Below are 22,787 nucleotides of genomic sequence, written 5' to 3' on the forward strand. Positions count from 1 at the left end.
AACTTTCAAAACCAAACAAAAAGGCAGCACAGTGCACAAGAAAGAGCTGCAGGCAAGCAGACACAATCATAATATTTGCCACTGCACACCGGTCTGCCAAAACACAGCAGACGGTAAAAAAGAAGGAAAAAATAAATCTAAATGGGCCAGTTTCTGAGCTCTGCAGGCAGCACAGAGGAGGAGGAGACGCACCTGAGCCGTGCTGTGCTGCTCCTCTGCCCAGAGCATCAGTGCCTACTGGCAGGCAGGAGCTGCAGCCAGCAGGGTGAGGGATGGCAGCCGTGGGCAGCTCTGGGTGCCCTGGTTCTCCGGGATTATCCACAGCCAGGCTGGCAGGTTAATGGGACTGCTCACTGTCATCTGCAACCCAGCTAAGAACCGTCGGCACAATTCACCACTGTGCCTGGGCAGTGCTGGAATGCAGCAGCCATCAAGGGCAAGGGATGGCAGGGCACTGATCCTCAGCCACCCAATCCTGCATGTATTAAAACAGCAGGAAGAAAGCACTGCAGAGATAAGAGAGGGTGGAAAAAAACCTAACAGAGAATCTAACACAGAGGAGTTTCATACAGTTATGATCTCCTTTTATCTCATCACCACTGACACACCTCTTTTCTCATTAATTTATCTCCTTTTCCACAGCAGATCCCAGCAAATCAACAACTAACCTGACCCAGAAGACAGTGAGCCCAGAAAAAGAAGGAACGGTTTTGTGAAACATCTTGCTCATCAAGCTCACCCATCCTGCAGTCATATCACTGTAATGCATTTGTAACAATAGGAAAGGTTTACATTTTGGGCATAACCTCTCCTAGCTTTACTTAAGGCTGGTGTTTTCATATGCACTTAAACTGCACATATATACAAGGAGAGAAAAAATGAAAAAAATATTGTTGGTACCAAAACACCTGTAACAAAAACCAGCAGTGGGTTTTAATACCACTTCATAGACACTGATGGACCCTTACTGCTCAAATTCAATGTTTCCTCCAAAACAGTGGACAAGTCATGATATGCAGCTGTAGGTACTCTAGCTAACCTCATGTCTTGACTATAAGATCAGTTTATCTTCAAAAGGCCCTTCCTTGTGCATGTTCTGATCTTGGCTGAATACTCAGATAATTACATTTTTTAGCATAAATTCAAACAAAAAAAAAAAAAAAAAAAAAGGAAGATGTGGGACACCATGCTGTCATTTTGGTGTAAAGAGGGCCTGGTGGTTTCTCCTAGAAAAGCTTTCCAGCACTACATACGTGCTCACTTATTTCATACTGGTGAGCTCTACTGGGTCCTCAGCATTTCCTTTAGGGTGGGTATCGGATGCCCACGGCTAGCTCAAACAGGATGCCATGAGGAAATTTGAAACTATCTCAAGATGTCTTCCTTTTTACCTTGGGTTCCTTCTGCCTCTCTTCCAACTAATGCAGTTTCTCAACTCTTTCTAGGGTTGTGGACAACCTCTGCTTTCCTTCCCCCTTGAATGACACCAGGGTTCACAACTCCATCCTCCATTCATCATCCTTCATCACCCAGATTCTTCTGCTTTCATCGTTTCCCAAGCCCCAGCTCCAGTTTGCACTCCAGTGTTTCATTCAATTTATCCCCCAACATTATTTTCCCTGCCCTCTGGAGGACACATCAACCAGTGAGGGCATATGGAAACAAGCAGAAAACCATCTGTGCTGTGTTAAATTGGAAAGATTTAAAGGGTACAAAGGCCAGTTGCTCCTTCTACAGTCTAATTAGAAGATAATAACAAGTCCAGTAAATTTTCTTTCTATCCAAAATCTGACCCTGTTTCTTTGCACCTTGCTTCTGCTCCTTCTTTCTCCTAAGTTTAGCAAGGCTGGCTCTGATGCCTAGGACATGTTGTAAAAGCTTGGAAGTGAACTCTTCCAAAAATTATTATTTACAGAATAAAAAAGTGCCTTCACAATGAGTGTCCCAAGTTCAACCAAAAGCAATAAATCTGCCTCACTGCATTCAACCAAAATCAGAGCAGTTCGAACCATACTTGGGATTTGTTGACTGACATCCAAGTCTTCAACGCAGCAGTATTTGATTTAATGTGGTTTTTACGTGTTTAAATACTAGAGAAGTTTATCTGTATTTAGTATGGTAATATGTTTTGCAGTAAAGGATATTTCCTGTAATATCAGCTCAGTAGGATGCTCTTGCAAATTTGTCTTCCAGATTGTTAGAAAAACAACAAGTCAACAGAAGATGTACTGTACTCCTAAGTGACAATTTGAATTCCTAATTATAAATGCCACTTTCTCATATTATGTATACTTATATTATATATAACACAGAAGGCTTCACCTGAGTTTCTCTTCCATGTATTCCATATACTAATGCACCACACAAAGAAACATTTTTTTTCCATGCAGCTCTTGCATGCAACAACAACTTTCTTCTGTAACTAAATCAATCACCCATACCAAGGGGCACCTTTGCCTATCGGGGAGGTTTTCTGCACAGCTTTGCAGCCACCATTCCTCCCAGCCTTCCCTAGAGCATTGGTCAGCACTGAAGAATGCTCTAACTACAATAATTCCAGGAAAAATAGTGGCCCCTTGGGAATCAAAGCCAGATGTATAGCTTAAAATTGAACTAAGGCTACACTAAATGGTGTAGAAAGACTATAATGCTAGACCCAGCTTCAGAGGGCAGAAAGAAACATCCCCTTTGCCATCCTTCATTGAGCCATGCTCAGAGCTTACTGAGGCAGCTAACAGTTCTGCTCTTGTAATTCAGATTTCTGCACACAGAAAGGACACTACATTTGAGACCCTCGCAAGTAACCAGCTGAATATAGGAAAAGGGGATAAGTACTAATTAATTCAGTGCATTCCAAGTAAACGCACTACAGACAGAAATTGCTATCTGAACTGGACTAATTAACAAGACAGTAATTTACAGATCCCAGAACACTGCAACCATTCAAGATTTCTATAATTTTTCTGTAGGTGTATTTTTCTCTTTATCAAGATGGAGTAATAAGAATATACATAAGAAAGAGAAGCAGCCCCCCTTTTCCAGGGAATAATGGAGAATCATGTTTCTTCTTTGGAAAAACTGGACAGAGTAGTTTGTTTAGGATTTTACTATAAACTATATTTCTACCTGTATTACAAATATTCAATGAAAAGTAAAAACAGTCTAATTTTGATTAGATTTTTAAAGAATTCCTTCTTACCTAGAACTCCAGTCATAAATTCTTTGATACTGGATATACAAATTGATTCACATACTGCATACAATTCCACAATAGCTTTGCAGTCCACCAAGGAATAACAGAATTATGTTTCTGAAATGTTAGTCCTTTGTACACATAACATCACGGCATTTCCTTATTTATGCTTATTCTCCATTTATATGTATGTAACACTGAACATACAAGCTTGAAATGTGATGATACCAACTTATAGTCAGTAGTTTAACACTCAAAAATAAAATCAGGTATCACAAGTCAGACAAAAAAAGCAAAAAGAAGTCACCACTCAAACAGGTAAATTACTACTGTTCAGCAAGGTGAATATATGCTATACATACTCTAGAATATAATCCACGTTTAATAGATGGTAAAAAGGAATAAAGAAACAACATATCAAGAAAAGCAGTCTATTGCTTCAGCAAAAGAAAGCTCTAATTTTCAGGGGACAAGTATCTAAGAATAGATTAAGAGTTTGGTACATGAACAGACACTGGTATCACAAGTACTGTGCTAGCATAGTGAAAACAAACAGAGCAGCTCTTCCAATCCAGGATGGCAAGCTCAAAAATGACATTGGGAGAATTTAGGATGCTTTGGGGTATGGAAAGAGTACAAACAGGAAAACTGTTTAAGAAAAAAAGATTAAAAGGATTAAAAAGGCAAGAAACCAAGAACTGGAATGCAACTGTAACATACAATAAAGCAACAAGGCACAGCATCACCATGTAACAGCAATAGAATTTATTCTGCTTCTCAAAGAAGAGGACAAAAGTAAACCTACTAAATCTTAAGCATAACTCAGGGGGGAAAAATATCTTAACAACAGAAGCTTCTGGAAAAAAAAAAATCACTCCCACTAACGCTTAAAAGAATAACTAGAAGGAGATGGTAGGTTGTAGTCGTTTTTTTCTTTCTTCTTTTTTTGCATGAGGGGGCAGAGTGAAGAGTACAGGAAAAGAATTTCAGGAAACAATACATTTGGGATGAATTGAAACAATTTTTCCCCAGCTTGCCAGCAGCTCATAGAGAGACCCCATCTATCTGAGATTGTTTGGCTGTCTGCCTGGAAGGAACTTGTCAACTTGTCTTTTTGCTTAAGGCAAGGAGACTTCAAACAAAGTAGTTACTATTTTCATTTTTTTTTTTTAATAGAAAAAAAAAGGCCACAATTTTTTTCCTGAGCAAAGGACTAATTTCCCTCTTGGGAAATATAATTCTTCTAAGAACACTTTCCTTGGCTCTACAGTTAATCCACCTTAAAAGATGTGCCGCTGTCTTCAAATTTAAGCATTACAACTTTTTAAAAAGCTATTTCATTCTTAGCTGATGGCAGACATTTGTATATGCAGAATAATAAAAAAACACTAGCAACAAAGCCAAGTAGCTTCACCTGGGACAGACAGTGTCCATGTAACCCTCCACTACTTCATGAAGAAATGTCAAGTTACTCTTAAACACTGGGCCATGCCTGAGGGCCACACTCCTCACAACAATTCACTTCTGGGTTGAGACCAATTGGTATTTTCAACAGTAAAGTACCAAATAAGTCTGTGGGAATGCAAAAATCAAGTTTTGTCACTCAGTTTGAAAGCATCCAAACAAGTGCTATTTTCTAAGCATTTCCCTGGTAGAGGAGAGAAAGCAGCAGGGACACCATGGCTCTGTTCTCTGTTTAAGCCTACAAGGTCATTCAGAAAAAAAAAAGTCTAAAGGAGCGGGAGTGAAAGTTTACCCCAGACAAATTGGCTAACCCGGTTTATTTTATGGTTTCATGAGCACTTGGTACCAGGCTCAAAGAGAAGGGAAGGCACAAGCATGCCTTTTTTGGCAGAGCTGATACTTACTATGGCTTAAATTGCTCACAAAACTGCAGTGTTAATCATCCATAATCACTGCTTATCTCTGTGATCAACACCAAAACATTTTTTTTTTGCTTTATCATTGTGCAACACAAAGATCTTAGAAATATTTTATACTTACACAGCATTTGAAAGAATGGTTTAGAAATTAATTTGCTTAGTAGAAAACTAAAACCATGCATTTAGTAAAAGGACAGACAATGTTAAAATAACATCTCTGAGAGGTAAGAAATTGCTACAATAATTATCAGCATAAGAATCACTAAGAAACTACTGTGCAAACCACTCAAGTAACCTTTCAAGGTGAATGATTTTAGCTGAAAATGCTTTATTTGTATCTTAAAATTTACAGGATATAGAACAAGGATTAGATAAACATGCCGGACATATCAAACTGCCACAAGTACTTTTCCCTGGATGAACTACAAAAATGTGATAAAACCAGAGCAAGCAAGGGCATTTAATATATTAAACATAACTCCCTCCTGACTTAACCTCTTCTTCTCTGAATACTACATCTTATTTATGGCTCTCCAAACAGTAATCACATTTTATTTACAGAAACCAGTCTTAAATACTGTGCCCTCAATTTGGGTTAGATATCAACTTCTATTAGCTGGTGACTTGAGACTTTTTTGCATATTACTTATTTTCTTTTTTAAATGTTGGAGGATTTAAGTCCTAAAGAATTTCAAAGTGTATTACATTTTAAAAGAGATGGGGGCTCGAATAATTCCATGGTTTTATTACTAAGACAATTTTTAGCAATTAATGAAGTTTCTCTTAATTCTGCTTCTGAAAATTATTAATTTTTTTCTTCCTTTACAGAAATTAAGGTTCTGAGCTCACCTAGTTCCTTGGTAAAAATCACTGTGATTTCAGTGAAGCTACCAGTATCAAGTGAAACATGTCAAACACAGTAAATAAATTTAATATTAGGCCTATAGGACTAATAAACTACGTTTATCGTAAACGTATGTAGCGATCTGAGCATATTGTACCTTGAAGTCAGACTTGCCAGACATTGTACAAGATAAATTTTAAGATATCAGCTTCAATGAGTCTCCAGCGGAAGACCAGGGAAGTTGTTCCAGGAGAACACAAGACCATGGGGCACTGGTGACACTATGCCAGAAGGAAGCAAGAGGGGACAGCCTATTTGGTGTAGGTTACCTCCTACACAGCTCAGTCACAGCCTACAAAAGGAGAAGTTTCCAACTTCTGTGACTTCTCAACTAGAATCATCTTTTCCAGTTCCTCATCCTGAAACCAAGGGCAACAAGGGCACCTCTCTTTCTCTCCCTCCCTCCCCCTTAATAAATGTGAAGCAGTTTTTTTCCCTTTTCCAATTTAAGTTATTCTGAATATATATTGCTCCACCATTTTTTCACATACTGGGACAACTGAACACCTGGACAAGAACTGAATGTGTAGTTGCCTCTCATGCCCTCATGCACAAAAGGAAAAAAATCAGTAGATGTCGTCATAATGTCCTAGCCATACTAATGAACAAAGCCATTATGATTATTCTTAAATGCAATGGGAATAAGTCCAATCCTCCATCAAAAACAAGTACTACCTGAACACAGGATGAAAATAAAGCAAAAACTCTTCAAAAAACATACAATATAGTGTAGTGCAGGAAAATTATTCTTATAACAGTGTTTTAAAAGCCAGATCTCCAAATGGAATGCAGAGACCAACAAGTCATATGATAATTCTAATTTTATTTAAGTTTTGGTAAGACAGAAGCCAAAGAAGAGAAGCCTGTCCCCCAGTGTACTAGACAAAAGCAAATAAACATGACAGGTGATAAACATATGGTCATTTTTTTGGGCAGTATTTTAAGAAGCAAGTTGTCAAGAAAGCATCAAGTTAAGGTCAAATTACTCTGTAGATATCTGAGATGTCCATAAAGCCTCTGTGCTGGTGGTATCAATGCAGTAAATCAAAGAAAATTAAAGCCTTCATCTCTAAAACATACAGAGACTAGTCTAAGTATCTACAAGGATATTGCAAGGTTATACAGGGAGAAAATTAGAAGCGCCAAAACCCAAACAGAACGTAATCTGGTGACAGATTAATATTAAAAGACAATTTTTAAAAGCAATCTTTCTAGGAAAAAGGAGGGCTAGGAAGATCCTCCATTCTTTATCAAATATGAGTAGAAACATAGGGACAAAGGATGAGGAAAAGGTTGAGGTACTTGGTGCCTTCTTTGATGCAGTCCAGTAACAAAAAGCAGTTGTTCTCTGGGTACCTCTCAATTGGCAGGTACCTCTGGGTACCCTGCCCCTGAGCTAGAAGACTGGAACAGGGAGCAGAGTAAAATCCTGTAGGAAATTTTCAGTGACTTGCTGCATCACTTAGAACTACACAGCTCTATGGATCCAGATGGGATCCACACAAAAGTACTGAAGGAACTGGCAGAAGTGCTCAGTGAGCCACTTTCCATCATTTATCAGCAGTCCTAAGAAACCAGGAAGGTCATAGTTGATCAGAGGCGAGTAAACTGGATGCAGAAGAAGCTGGAAGGAGGGCCTTCAGAGCTACAGGACTGTCAGCCTGATTTAAGGGCTGGGGAAGGACATGGAGCAGATCACCTTGAGTGCCACCATGCAGCACATACAGGACAACCAGATCAGGCCCAGCCAGTCTGAGTTCATGAAAGCCAAGTGCTGCTTTTCTGACCTGCTCTCCTGTTGTGACAGCGTGACCCACTTAGTGCATGAGTGGAAGGCTGTAGTTGTCCACCGCTGCCTTAGACAAGCCTCTGACACTGATCACCACAGTATTCTTCTGGAGAAACTGGCTGCTCACAGCTTGGATAGGGGCAGTGCTCACTGGGTAAAAACCCCAAAATTGTCCAGACAGCCAGGCCCAGGAAGTGGTGATGAATGGAGTTACACCCAGCTGGCAGCTAGCCACCAGTGGCGCTCCCCAGGGCTCACTGTTGGGACTAGTCCTCTTTAATATCTTTATCAATGATTGGGATGAGGGGATTAAGTGCACCTCAGCTGGGCAGGAATGCTGATCTGCTGGAGGGCAGGAAGGTAAAACAGAGGATCAGTGAGCCAAGGCCACTTGTATGACCTTATTGTTCTCTACAACTACATGAAAGCAGGTTGTCATGAGGTGGGGATTTGTCATTTCTTCCAGAAAAAAGCGATAGGACAAGTGAAAATGGCATCCATCTATCAGAGAGGTTTAGATTGGATATTAGGAAGAATTTCTTCAGCAAAAGGGTCAGCAAGCATTGGAACAGGCTGCCCAGGAAACTGTTGGAGTCATCATCTCAGGAGATATTTAAAGGACATGCAGATGTAGTGCTTAGGGACGTGGTTTAGTGGTAAACTTGGCAGTGCTGGATTAATGGACTGGCTTCATGGTTTTAGAGGTCTTTTCCAACTTAAATAATTCCATGCATTTAGATAGGCGAGGCGGCCTAGATCAGAATCAGGCACATGATTATCCCTATGAAGCAAATGTCATGGAACTATACTTAACTTCCAGCATCATCTGAATCTAGTTTAATAACCAGAAAATAGGCTTTTGACAACAATAGTATTTCAAAATGACAGTGTAATTAAATTTAAGTCAAAGCTATGCAATGATGGACTGTATGTTTATGTGTAACCAGCAAATTATATGCTTTTAAGCATGTCAAAATTTTCAAAAGAATTAACCACTGCAGTAATTCAGTTGAGGAAACGGTAGTAGGAAAAAGACTCCCCCAGGTCATTTTTCAACCAGCTGATATGATGTGATACATACTGTTTGCCTCATACAGTGTTTCCAATTCCTACTTCCCTAAAATGTTATGTATTTTAATACCATTCAAGGACAAACCAACAGTCATGCTTCACTCACTTCTGAGAAGCAAGGGAAGGGACTGTGGGACTGGGATGAATAATGAGAGAGGAAGTCAGTTTGTCACCCTATGTTACTAGTTCAGACTCAGTTAAAGCTGATTAGACATTATCATCAGGTCTGCACGAGCAACGACAACAGACAATTAGTGCCCAGTCTACTGTGGTTCCTAACAGGTGGGAAAAGGGAAAAACTGCAGGAACAGCCTGGATTCCATAGAGAGTAAAGAGAACTTCCACAGAAAAGGGTAGATCTCAAAACTTGTGGGATTTCCATTTCAAGAGGAACTGATGGTATGACAGTTAACTGGTAACAAACACTTGGTGGTTTCAAGGTGGCACCTTTGGAAAAGCATTTGGCTGCTGCGCTCTGCCCCCTGCCCGTGTTTGTTCATCACATACCAAGGAATTTTCATGCTGATGTCGATTACAGGAGTATATAGGAGAGCTAACTATTAACTCCCATTTGGTGGAAAAGTGAGGAATATTCTCTCTCCTCTTTATTATTCTCTCAATTGGCAGAACATTTACTTCAATACATAAATTTCTAAGCCATCTTTTAACAAAAGGTAAGTCTGTGCTGGTAGAATATACTTTCTTGAAAGTGAATAGAGAAAGCTTTAATAACTCAAGTTTAAACATACTAAAACTAATCAATTCATTCTGCATTCAAGTTTCCATTATACTTCTAAGAAAGTACAAAACAGGTCTGTAAAATATAATTAACGATAGACTGCTACATACAGCCTGGAAAATCAAGAGTACAGCTTTTACTTCATTTGTTTTGCAGACTCATTAGAATTTTTTTCATTTAAATGTCTTGAACTATGTAGCCAAATTTATATGCGAAAGAAACAACAAATTAAATTAAATTAGTCCTAATTTAAGCTGTATTTGAAACCGTCTAAAACTGATGCTCTTGGTTCTACAATTTCCAAATCAGATTAAAAAATTATGTTAGCGGTTCAGAAAAGAGACAAATTAATGCAGATTTTTAAAAAACACTGTACTTCTGCAAGCTTGTATACTGAAACTTAACAGGCTGGGAAATCTAGGAAACATTCAGAGCATCTGCCTCTGTGTCCTACTCTATCCCTGCAAAATAGAGACAGAAAAAGAACAGTGAACCGAATTCCCAAACTGGACAAACCTGGGCAGGTGTACTGACTGCAGGGCATCCCTGGCAGAGGAAAGGGCTTGTGCTCACTGAGCAGGTCATCCCCAGCCTGGGAACTCTGCCATTTGGAGGCAGGTAGGTGCCAGGGTGAGAGAGCAGTGCATTGTCCCTGAGAAAGCCCTGGCACTGTCCTGCCTCTCCTGGCACACCTCCTTACAGAGCCTGGTCAGCAGTCAGCGACTCACAGGGGCTCACAGATAACCACTCTCTCACGTTGCTGCCTGTCCCACTACTTGCTTCCCATAGGTGTCTCTCCTCAGATTGCCAAGAAAAAGTAGTAAGGCAACTACCTCTGCACTAACACAAGCACTGGCACTGGGCGTAACTGCAGTTCTTTTACAAGAGGTAAAGCAGAAAGGAAATTTTCTTTTCCTCCTCATACATACATGGGCTGCAAGTATAGACTAATGGCATACACACTGTCAATGGTAGCAAGAAACATCAGTGTGCATGCTGTGGCGAGAATTAGAGGATAATAATGGGAAGTTTTGCAACACTTAGTGCTTTCAAATTACAGTCAGAAGTGCATGTGCTGCCACTAATGCCAACTGATTTTCCAAGTCCTATGATAGTGATCAAGAAATAATCACAGAGCAGTCGAGGGTCTCTCCTGAAAGAATATCCCATTTAAGGATGAAAATGCTCCAGAGTAATTATGGCTACAACTATAAGAAAAAAAAGTTCAAAATACGTTTTATAACAGTACCATTAAGAAGAGGCTGTCCTCCATGTACACTCCTTGACACTACTGCACTGTGAACATCTTCAGGAAATCCAGTCTTGCATGACAAATCTTCACAGGTTGCTTTTATCGGTGCCTGAAACACAAGACAAAATCTGTGTAATACTTGCAACCCACATTCACCAGAGAAACATTCCAGTCGGCACAAACTACACTTTGCTGCTGTCTTGTACAAGCAGAATCTTTGTTTCTGAATGACTACAATTAGGGCCATGAGGGCAAAGGGTTAATCTTTCTGATAACTGTAATGGAAGGAACAAATCCCACTTGTCTGGTAAGATCTAAATAATACACCATCTTGATTCTTCTGACAACTGAACATTTCCACTAAACCAGACATTTAGACTGAAGGGGAATCATAAAGGGAACAAAAACATTCCTTCCTCTGGAAATAAATGTTGCACAAAACACATCTCAACTCTTTCACAGCCAGACTGCTTGAAAAGGATTACTTCAACCACTGGTGTAAAATGGTTTATTTAGAGTATTTCTATGTGAGGCTGCACCAGAACAAGTAAACTAAGACAAAATGCTAAATTTGCAGTAACTTAACAGAATTTATATTTGTGTTAGAGTTCAAACAGATACTATATAAAGCCAAATGTTTCCAATGCAATCTCCTATTTCAAAGGGACATTAAGTTAAAAGGAGAGCAGCTCATTAAATTTGCACAATGGAAGAGCTGAGCCACTGAAACTGTTTGTTCTCTCACTTATTAAAAAAGTTTACCCTCAAATCATTCTTAAAAGAGTTTCATAAATGCCATTCCATTCAGAAATGTAATACAGCATTTGGAAACTTGTTTGTTCTGTAGTCTTCCATGTTCAGAAGATACTTTTGGTAGCAAAGCTATTTTCCAGGACAGCTTGTTGCCAATTTGGACAAAAAAACCAAAACCGAACCAAACATTTTCTGTGACAAAGGATTAAGATTTCTTTTTATTGGATTGATTTTGTCTCATTTTAGTACTGCACAAGACAATGGCCCACATTACATGTGGCTACATGACCATACATTGGCAAGCCCCTTTCACACTGTACACAGCAGAGGTCAGGTCCCATTGCAGCCTGAGCTGAGATACAGCCAAGAAATTGTGACAGGCCTTGCACAATCTCAGATAGCCTCTTACAATCTCACACCTCTACGTGCCAAAGGCCTATCCACGTGCATGCCCAGATGTGGTATATGGTCCTGAAAGCACATGTAACTGTGTGATTATATCATACTTAAATCTGATCAAGACTTAAATTAGATTTTCCTGTTTGCTTTCCAGATGGGCTTCTATCAAGCATGCCTACTCAAGGCCATGTAAGCATCTCTGCATCTTGCAAAGGAAGCCCTACAGGAAAAAATTAAAAAGGGAGGGAGAAAGAGGAGATGATAGTGTTGCACCCATTCACCCTAGTAACCCCAGGGAAAAAGAGCATTAAAGCAGAGGTGGGACAGGGGGACCTCAAACGACAGGGGTTTCATCAGGAAAAAGGGATGAGGTGGACGTGTAATCCCTCCACTGACAAACATGGCCAAACTCAGCATGTCAACCCCTGCTGGAACAGTTTTATCACCAATACACGGAGGCATTTGTAACCCATTGCATTGCATTTACACCAACAGCATCCTAAATGTGCAGCTCAACAATGACACTGGCAAAACCAAAAAAAAATAAAATGTACTAACTCACAAGTTAATGCACTATCCAAGTATGCACTCAGTAAGAGAACTTGTAATTATCAAGTTTCAGATTAACTTAAACTGCTGTGACTTAAGATCTACATGGGTATCTCATATGTGTACAATTGCTTATGTAGTTTAATATGTTTATATGGAGACCCTAAAGACAAAGCAGATAAAGCAACAGTTTAGCTACACAGAACCATGTTCCCTACAAAACTGGAACCAGGATGTGTAGCTATGTGCCCACAGTCTATTTACATATTGAGTTTTTAAGATAAAAAGATGGCAAATCAAAAATAAATAGAATTTAAAACAGCCAGTTTCCTCAGCTTTAGAACTCAAACCACAGGTTTGATAAAGTTTCCATAATTTGAAAGAAAAATAGTAAGACTCATTTTAACTACTGCACAAAAGATGACTTCAAAGCAATGTAGTGGAAGAGGAAATAAAAGTCTTCCATGTTTGAAACAGAAAGGTACTGGCTGGGCAGCTGAGGAGATAGCTGGATTTTTAACAAGACTGCACGGATGTGTTTGGGAATCTTTCAGCCTTTCCAGTAATCTATATGTACTAAACAGCTCTTATAAACTGAAACAATGCCCACTGAAACAAAGGCTGGGGAACATGAATAGAGAGCCTTCTTTATTCTTTCATTTGCAGCCATCAATTTTATCCAGAAACAAAAGACTTTACTCTGCTCTCCAAACACAGCCCTTTGTAAAGATTGTTTCAGAATAAAAACACAAGGGAAGGGAGAATTCAAATTTTCAGCAATTCTTAATCGCCCTCTGTTAAGCATCCTGAATTAAGTAGAAGTTACAACTTCAGACACACTGGGTCACATCAAGTTCAGCCTAAGAGTACTGCAAGACTTAAACCATTTTAACTCTAAGAAAAGAAGGATGCTGAAATATTTTTATCCCCTTATCTGGGGCAAAAGGCACAAGCTAGTGAATATTATGGGACACATTATTATAATTTACCGGATTTTGTGTGATCAGTACAATTCCCAAGGCACTTTCAAATTTAAGTTAATATTACTTGTACATTCATCTGCAGAAGGACACTACTTTAAAAAAACCAATCTTTTTAAGACAGAAAGCAATTACCTTAACTTGTACCCACATAAAACCTGCTCAGGGAAGTCACAAAGCTTTAAACAAGCTCAGCACTTGGAAAACTCTCAGGTGTTAACAGACTTTGCGACAGCAAAGTAAAATTACTTCTAAAAAGCTATTCTGCTTTCCTCATCCTTTATGACTTGTTTAGCCATTTTTAACTGCTAAATGAGATTACCATCTCCAGATGCTAGAGAGATAGTCACACATGGTATCAGATCATACATAGAAACTCAGTACTGTAGATCTCAGACACAAATGCAACAGGAAAATGGCATTTATGAAGCAACATGATGTAAATTAGAAGTCTTCTGTCAAAACTGTTATTCAATCAATTAAAAGAATTCACCATTTTGATACAGTTAGGCAGTTAAGCCTGCAGTTTTGACATCCTGCTCCTCTGTTAGTTTCATCTCTAGATATAAAATCTGTGGTTTAATTCCAAAGCTGTATTCCAGCTCGATTTAAAAAGAAACCAAAACAAACAAACAAAAAAAAACCCAATAAAAAAAACCAAAATCAAGAATACCATTAACATCCTGTTTACAATCTCAACTGTGTAAATCTAAGGGATTTGCATTAACATCTTTTTCTAAATACCACCAGTAAAAGTTTTCCAACAACACAGGCCTCAAAGTTTTGAAAAGTTTCTAACTGAAACAAGAATTGAGACAGAATTTCTTCTCTAGTACTGACAGATCTGGCCTCATAACCAATTCCCATTGTTTTTAAAAGTAGACACATTTAAAATTCCAAATATCTGGTAATATCCATTCAAAGAAACATGCATTTTCAAGATGTAATCTCACCATGTCCTCTACATATGCCATACAGCACTGGAGTTCAGTACTAGCTATCAACCTGAAATATCCAAGTCTCTTCTACTTTGCATCTACATGTACTCCTACACAAGATTTCTTAACAGTAATTGCACCAAAATGAAGGGCAAGTTGTTTTTGAAACACTGCTTTATTTTATAATCATTGTAACTTAGTTCCATAGGAAAAGAAGCCTAGGTAGTAAAATGAGAAACCAAGCTGGGTATGTATCAAAGAAAATATCATATTACACAGTATAATTGAACACAGTACAGTTACCAATTGCCAAGTCTAGCCAATTCACAGGACATTATTGTGTGAAGTTCAAAACAATGTCTGACATAATCATATGTATGAGGACGCAAGAACAGGGTATTTGAGCTCTTCCTCCTTAATAACCAACATTCGTTTTACAACTACCACAGAAATATTCAACTTAAGCAAATATCACAGAAACATTTGTGACTGTGTTTAAAGACTGGGTGTTTCTTCATGAATTTAAAAACCAGGATGATACCCAATACTCACTTGCAACTTAGGTTCTAGAGAACTCCAGAAACTCTCAAGATTGTTCTGTCCATTTTTAGTTTTGTGTACAGACATTATCTGACACAATGGGATATGCTGTATAAGGTGGTATTATTCAGTAATGAGTTTCTACTTACTGTCATAAAGCATAATAGAAATATCTCTAAAAAGCTTTAGATACTAGAATTCCCAACTTGCTGCAAACAAAGCTGCGAACAGTTTATGCTCTCACAGTACTCAGTACTTCAGCAAAAGTAGTCAAGTACAATTTGTTTTCAACCATAGAGTGCAACTAGAGAAAAAGAAAAGTGCCTTTCATTGAAATTGTTCTGGAAGCCAAAAGCTTCCAAAGGGGGTGCCAGGCCACATCCTCCCAGAGGTCATTCAGTTACAGCAGAAAGGGCTTCACTTCTAATCATGAACCACAAGATTTTACATCAGAAAATCCAATTTCTTAAACCAACACTTACAGATCTCAAGCACCTTCCCCAGTTTAGAGAATCTACAACTTTTATGCTACTATCCAGTTTAGAGTAACTTGCCTTAAACCACCAAAGGTTCTTAGAATCATAAAACCTTGAGTTGGAAGGGTCCATATAAGTTACCTATTTCCATCTTTCCTGCCCATGGTCAGGGACACCTTCCACTAAACCAGTGGGACTTGCTCAAAGCCCCATCCAACCTAGCCTTGAACATTTCCAAGGATGGGGCATCTACAACTTCTCTGGGCAACTGGTTCCACTGTCTTACCACCCTCCCAGTGAAGAGAAACTAATCTCAATCTACTGTTTTTCAGTTTGGCCATTCCTACTTATCCTATCTGTACATGCCCATGTGAAAAGTCCCTGTCTCTGGTCATGTCCAGCCTCTCATCCACCAGCACTGCCAAGCTCTGCCCTGCATCTGTTCATCCCCCAGTTTTACAAACCATGTTCAGAGCCTATTCTGTTAAGCCCCAATGAGAGACAATGCTCATTTTCTCTACTAAAAATTGACACAATTATTAGGACACCCCATATAGCTCAAACCCATGATCCAAGTTTGGACTTTCCCCCTCCCTCAACTAGGAGAACATTGCAGTGGCTACATCTTCCAAAGCACATGGTTCTTCAGGTGAACCACAGCTCAGAGAAGGCTCTCTTAACATTTCTGTATGTCTGAGTTTTAATAATAATTAAAAAAAAAGAAAGGATCCTGTATTTGACCACACATTCTAATTTCTCTATAAGAAATGACATTTCTCTAGTTTGGTAATAGACATTGTATTGCTCACACTGAACATCTCAACCTGCTGCTCATCTCAACTGCTGCTACCCCACACAGGAGGATGCTGCATTTTTCTGACCTTCGGGGGATGCCTTGCAAGGCCTCTTTGGGGGATCACAAAATTTTAACTATGTCTTCAGCTGCTGGGTGATAATTATATGCTAATTATAAGAAATGGGAGCGTCCCTAGAGGAGTCTGTTGGTAAAAATATATTTTTCAAATATGTCAAGGAGTGCCCAGAGAAGAGGATAAATGCACTTTTAGGAAACATGGTATTTAATTAAATATATGAATACTGACTAAAACCAAATACTTTAAGTGAAATGCTGAAAAGATTTGGCAGCAAATCATCTTCCATCTTGGAAGCTGCTGATACTGTATCTGTTTTCATAAGTCATTTAAAAATAGAAAGCCTAATTTCCTTTCTTTATTCAGACACAGCTCCCATGATCTTTCAGCAAGAAGTGCAGGATCAAATCAAATGATGAATCATGCATACTTGGATAATATACCTCTCAAGGTGAACAGCAACATGGTCCAACACCCAGGTGAAAAAGGTCCCTCTCAGCTCACTCACAAACTACAAATGCACTTGAGAAAAATACAGATCTTCCTTAAACTCATCCTGCAATAATGTATGTTTCCTCTCAGGATTCACCTCATTGTATGCCACTGTTGGCCAACGAGCAAGTCTCAGTCAGTGGCAGGTGAGAAGTGTTTTACCACTGCTCCTGCAAAGGATGTAAAGTATTCTTTTTACCTTCATTACTCTCCACCCAAAGTTTGGGCAATGCTCTCAGGCACATGGTGAGACTCTTGGGGGTGGTGCTGTGCATGGCCAACAGCTGGACTTGATGATACTTGTCGAATCACCAGCTTATTCTGTCATCTGTCTCACCGAACCTTATGCACAACTGATGCTACTGGGTTAATAGAAGCACACAGGTAACCCCAGGCTACTCCATAAGGATGCTATAGGTTCCTCCTACCCTTTATAACAAGAATTTAAAATAAAAATTCCAGGGAACGTTAGAGATTGCACAGCGTTTGGGAACAGACTTGTGCTTTGTGTGTGTATATTGAAATAAGTTATGGTCTCATCCTAATGGGAATGCTGGTAACTACTGAAACTATTGCAATCTTTCTGAACTCTTTTGTTACTCTAAAAAAGCACTTACAAATCCAGTGAGAAACAGAAGGAGAGTTTTACTGGTAAATGATTTTGTTAAGCAGGAAAAGCCATTCAAAAATTCCTCTTCCTTACCACATGACAAGTCCCTTACACAATACTGTCTGTATTGAGTAAAAATAACTTTACTCACAGCTTCCTCAAGCTATTTTTAAATATAAACATGCAATTCTGTTTCAACTAAACTGCCTCATGTGTTAGTGCTCAGTTATTAAAAGAAGTAACAAATTACGTTATTTATATAAAAGCATCAATGAAACCAAGTAAGATAGAACATGACAGGATTCTTCCAATGATGTTTCTGGAGGTCCTTCAACTTCTAGAAACAGAAAGGAAAATAACAGGAGGTTTTTGAATTTAACACTCTTAACTAGATGTAGTTCAGAAATATGATTACTTTGGGCAATATTTTAAAAGCTGGTATCAAAACTATACATTAATCTTTCCAGCACACTGAGCTGCATGCCTAGGTAGCAGTAGCACTCAGGAAGAGAGAGAGCAGTAGAAGGCTCTCTACTAATTTATTAAAAATACATTTATTAAAAATACACAGATCAACAACATAAGAATATATGCCTTCTGGTACATGAGCTTGCTACAATATCTTCCCAGATAATTTTGTATATTAAAAAAATTCTGCTTATCTCCTGTTCTGTCAACCAATGACTTAAATTCCAGAAACACATTGAATTACACAACCTTATCTGTCTGTAACAGATGTAAAAAGGAGTTTTTTAAGAGGAATTTTAGCAAAACATATTAGATAATATATCCAGCTTAATATTCAAGGAAATTCATCTCTGCAATTATCTGAATTTTGAGGATGTGTCAGTGGTATCACTGTTACCTAGACCAGACAGACAAGGATTGGAGAGCTCTCTGCTGCAATACCCTGCCACATTTAACTTTTCCAATTAAGTCTTTGAAGACAAAACCAGAACATGAAGATCTACATCGAAAAAGCCTGAGATACTCCACATAACTACTCTTGTCAGGGGCTTATGAATGTGTTACAAAATGCATTCAATTCACTTCATTCAGTGTACTTTGAAAGGAGTTAATGGTGTTGGTGTCTGTTAATGGAGTCATTTATCAGAGACACTGTAAAACTCATCTTATACAGATTAAAAAAAACAAAACTAAGACACAGGTATATTGTGAGACACAGAAGATTTACCCACAATAGGTGATCTTGCTTGTTTCTATATAAAACTACGTTAATATTCCTCACCCCAGTTCTGCCAGAGACTACTGCTGCTGGGGGTAATTACTAGAGGGGTAGAGCTGGCAAGAAACGCCATTGTTGTATTCTCAGCTGAGGCAGCTTAACAGGAGTGTCATTTAGGGTAGTAGCTTTATCACCTGGATACATTCACTAAGACCTGGAATAAGACCAAAATTGCCTGCAGAGGGTAATAACTTACGTCCTCTATCATCATAATTCAAATTCAAACCAGCCACCTAAGCTCAAAAGGCTCCAAAAACTGCTTTATTGTTTACTTGCTTTTGATTTAGAAAAGACAACATCCACGTAGTGATTCAATCAGCTTACATTTAAAGAAATATATTCCCTTTTTGAACACTTTATTTCTAATTTGTGTTCCAGTTTATTTCTAATAATAGTTTCATTCTTGTAAACTCATACTGACTTTTCCATTCCTTCACTGGACTGAATTGTTGATTTAGCCAGAAAAAAAAAGACCCACTCCTTTCATCCTATCTTCTGTCAGGATTTTTTTCATGTAATACTCACAGACTCATACTGATGCACTAACCAGCAAAATAGAGTGCAGTTTTTTCATACCCTTTTTTCTTGTGCAGGTTACACACTGCCAAAACTCTTAAGCCATATTTCCTGTACATAAACAACATCCACAGATCTGCCCTTAAAATCTGGCTCCAGTTACAATCTTTCAAGTTATTCCGTAACGACAGCTTGTCTACACCACTAATAAATAACAAGCAGATTAACAACTCTAGAAAATAAAGGTAGATAGATGCTGTGTTGCAGAGAGGAACAACTGAGTGAAAAGGTTCAACATTTCAGAAGAACTCAATACAAATAACTTCCTACAAACCAAAAGTAGTAGGTGTGACAATAGGGGAAAAAAGTTAGCAGTACACCTAGCTCATGAAGGCTCTTGGCAGTATGCATGATGGAAGAAGGGGGGAGGAAAAAAGAGCTCTTAAAATGAAAGTGTTGTACAGACACAGGTCTATAAATCTGATTTCATACTCAAGTTCCAATTTTGTTACACACTATTAAAAATCAACCCTAACCTGATTTAATGGATACCCAAACAAGGGGGAAATTGGATTCCCCAACCATAACGTGCCAGTGACACTGAGTGATAAATAAAAGCAACACGGCTAGTTCCTGTCCTTAATTCATAGCCTGTGCTTCAATTTCAAACCTACCTTGGGTAAGGAGGAAAAAAAAAAAAAAAAAAAAAAAAGAAGATGGAATAAAAGCTTACTGCAGATTTTGTGCTTTAAAGATTTATTGAGATAGAAAGACTAAACAGAACTGAAAGCACATACAGTAAACAGCACATAAGGACTTGGAAAAAAAAAAAAAAAAAAAACCACGAAAAAAAAAACCCAACACAACAACAGCCGGTAAGTGGCACACACAAGTTTCTGAACACGGTGTCTGATATCACATGCAGCCGCTCATGCTCAGCCGGACGCTCCCGTGTCACGCCAGCCACCCTGCCGCGCGTCCTGCTAGGACTCAAGGGAAAATCCCCGGCTGCCGTGGAGCAGCGTTTCAGCACCTCGCTCGCCCGGTGCAAGTCATCAGCCCCGAGAGCGCCTCGGAAACTGCGTGAAGGACTCAACTGCCGGGGGACCCGTGAGGGGACAGGAGCGTCACAGAGCCGGAGAAGCGGAGATGAGACGGGAGACCGGGCGGGCCCCTCCCGCCCCCGGCGCGGCGGAGGCAGCGGGACCGCACCATGGACAGTGGCTGCGCCTGCCGCCCCCCCCGCCCTGCGCCAGCCGCTGCGGGCGCGGCGGGAGCCCTGCCCGCCCCGGCACCCCGGCCCCGCCGCCGGCCTCGCCTCAACCCGCTCCCCCGGCCCGACAGAAATGCCCCAATCGTAAATACCATTAAGAGGCGATGATCTGCGCCATCTGTCCCTCGGACTTACCGCCCTCTCCACCCCCGGCGCCGCGCCGGATGCGAGCAGAGCGAGCACAAAACGAACGGGGAACCCACCGGCTGCCCCGGCTCCGCTCCCGCTCCGCACACTCCTCGCCGCCGGAGGGGAGCCCAACCATCACCCTGCGGGCACTGCCCCTCCTGCCCCAATAGGATCCATTTTGTCTCCCCGTCCTCCCCACATCCTCCCGGTCACTCCCATCTTGCCCCAGACCTCTACTTTCTGCACCCCACAGGGAGCACACTGCGGCTAGCGGTGCCTGGCGCTGCCCCACGACCACCTGCCCGGGACCCGGTCAGTCCCCCGCCCGGAGCGCCCCGGCAAGGCCGCCGGGGGGAGGCAGCAGCAGGACTTTCGTAATAATAAATTAAACACTTCGGGGCCCGAGCCCGTCCCAGTGGAAATTCCCGTTAGCGGCAGGGGGTGGGGAAGCCCAGCGCCCAGGCGGAGGCTGATTAAATTCTTCCCGGGGAAAGGATTAGCGGGCGACGGAGCCGGGGGTAGCCGAGGCGCGGGGGTTGCTCTCTGCCCCACAGCCCACTCTTTATCACGCGGGACGAAGGGGGGAATGTTCGCTCCGTCCCCCACTCCGGTAGTTTGTCCCCCAGCGCCGGCGGCGGGGCCGAGTTCCCGCGCTCCTGCCAGCGCGCTGGTACCGGCCAGCTCCTCACCACGTCCCGCGGCACCTGCTCTCTCTCGGGAATGAGGGGGGATCGGTGCCCCCATCACCTCTCGCGTCTCGGGACCACGCTCTCCTTCCCAGCCGACCCCGGGCATGAGCTCCCCCCTCTCTCTCGCTCCCTGCGGCGCGGAGCCCGGTGGCGGGGCTGCCCCGAGCAGGTGGCTCTGCACGAGCGGCCACGAGCCACCCCGGGGCATCCCGGCGGCGGGGCCGCTTTCCTCTATCCCTCTCCGAGACCCCCACCACGAAGCGCAGCCAGCCTGCCTGCTCCCCCCCCCCTACTCCCCCCCCTTCTCCCCCCGGCTCCCCCGCCTTCCCTGGGCATCGCCGCCCGCAGGGGAACAAAGAGCCGCAGCCCGGCCCGCTCCCCGCCGGCGGTGCTTACCTGCTGTAGGGCCGCCAGCAGCATCAGCGCCAGCGGCGGCAGGATCCGCGGCGGCGCTCCCGCTACCCGGCACATGGAGGCGAGGAGGGGAGGCGGCAGGGCGGCCCCCAGCAGTTCCGGAGCGCGGCTGAAGCCCGCGGAGCGGGGCGAGGGGAGCGGCGGGGAGGGTCGGGCAGCGGCAGCTGCCGGGAGCTGCGGTCGGCGTCTGCCCCCGCCTGCCGGAGCCGGCTGCCGCTCTAGCTCATGGGCAGCGATGCAGCAGAGGGAGAGAGAGCGGGGGGCGGAGGATGGGTGAAACTCAGCTCTGGGTCAGCCTGCTTGTCTCTCGGCCGAGCCCCCTCCGCGGTGTAGAGGGTGGGCAGGGAAGAGGAGGAGGAGGATGGGCGAACAAAAGGCTGGGAGATAAGAAAGAAGTAGTCGCTGCCGCTGCTGCGAGGCCGGTGCGGCGGCGGCTCCCTTCGGCTGGCAGCCTTCCCCACGCCTGGATCGTGCCCGCCTCGCTCCTCCCGCCGGTGCCCCCCAGCGAGCTCGGGCAGGCGGCTCCTCTCAGCGCCTCAACCCAGGCACGCCAGCACCGCCGCTTCGCCGGCCCCAGCCCTGCTGCATGCTCGCCCCGCACTTTCTCTCTCCCTCTTTCTTCTCCTCCCTCCACTCCTCCCCCTGCAGGCAAAGCCCTCCGCCGAAGCACAATGATAACAATACCCCAGCAGCCTCTGCCTGCCGTGCGCCTGTCTACGCGCTCGCCCGGTGCCTGCCTGCCTGCCTGTCTGCTGCTGTAGCTCCCTCTCCGCCTCCCGTCGCTCCCTGCCGGCCGCACGGCCAATGGGAACGGCACGGCTCAGTGAGCGCCGGGGAAATTCGCCGCTGTGCCTGCGAATAGTGCTGCCCCTCCTCGGTCCCCGGAGCGCGGGCGCTGCGGGCAGCGGGGCAAGTGCCAGCGCCCGTTGACCCTTCAACGCCAACAGCTAAAGAGCGGTGGAACTAAATAAATTCCAACCCGCACACTTGGTGTACTGCAATGGTTTGGGGGGGTGAGAACTTTCTGGGGAAGTAAGGACCCGTCCCCGTCGTGCTCTGTGGGGCACAGTCGGTGCAGCG

General features: G+C 42.3%; 1 protein-coding gene across 1 annotated transcript in view; it reads right to left on the reverse strand.

The window, feature by feature from the left end:
* CDH2 (cadherin 2) overlaps positions 1–22,441 on the reverse strand; it is a 114,486-nt gene extending 92,045 nt beyond the window's left edge. Inside the window, exons 1-2 of the mRNA XM_030266127.4 lie at positions 21,690–22,441; positions 10,829–10,940 (exon numbers count right to left, since the gene is read on the reverse strand). Of these exons, the coding sequence (XP_030121987.1) occupies positions 10,829–10,940; positions 21,690–21,764 (187 nt within the window). The 5' untranslated portion in view covers positions 21,765–22,441. The remainder of the gene's footprint in view (positions 1–10,828; positions 10,941–21,689) is intronic.
* Positions 22,442–22,787: the final 346 nt, after the last annotated feature.

The sequence above is a fragment of the Taeniopygia guttata genome, chromosome 2 (genome assembly GCF_048771995.1).
Source record: "Taeniopygia guttata chromosome 2, bTaeGut7.mat, whole genome shotgun sequence".
Lineage (NCBI taxonomy): Eukaryota > Metazoa > Chordata > Aves > Passeriformes > Estrildidae > Taeniopygia > Taeniopygia guttata.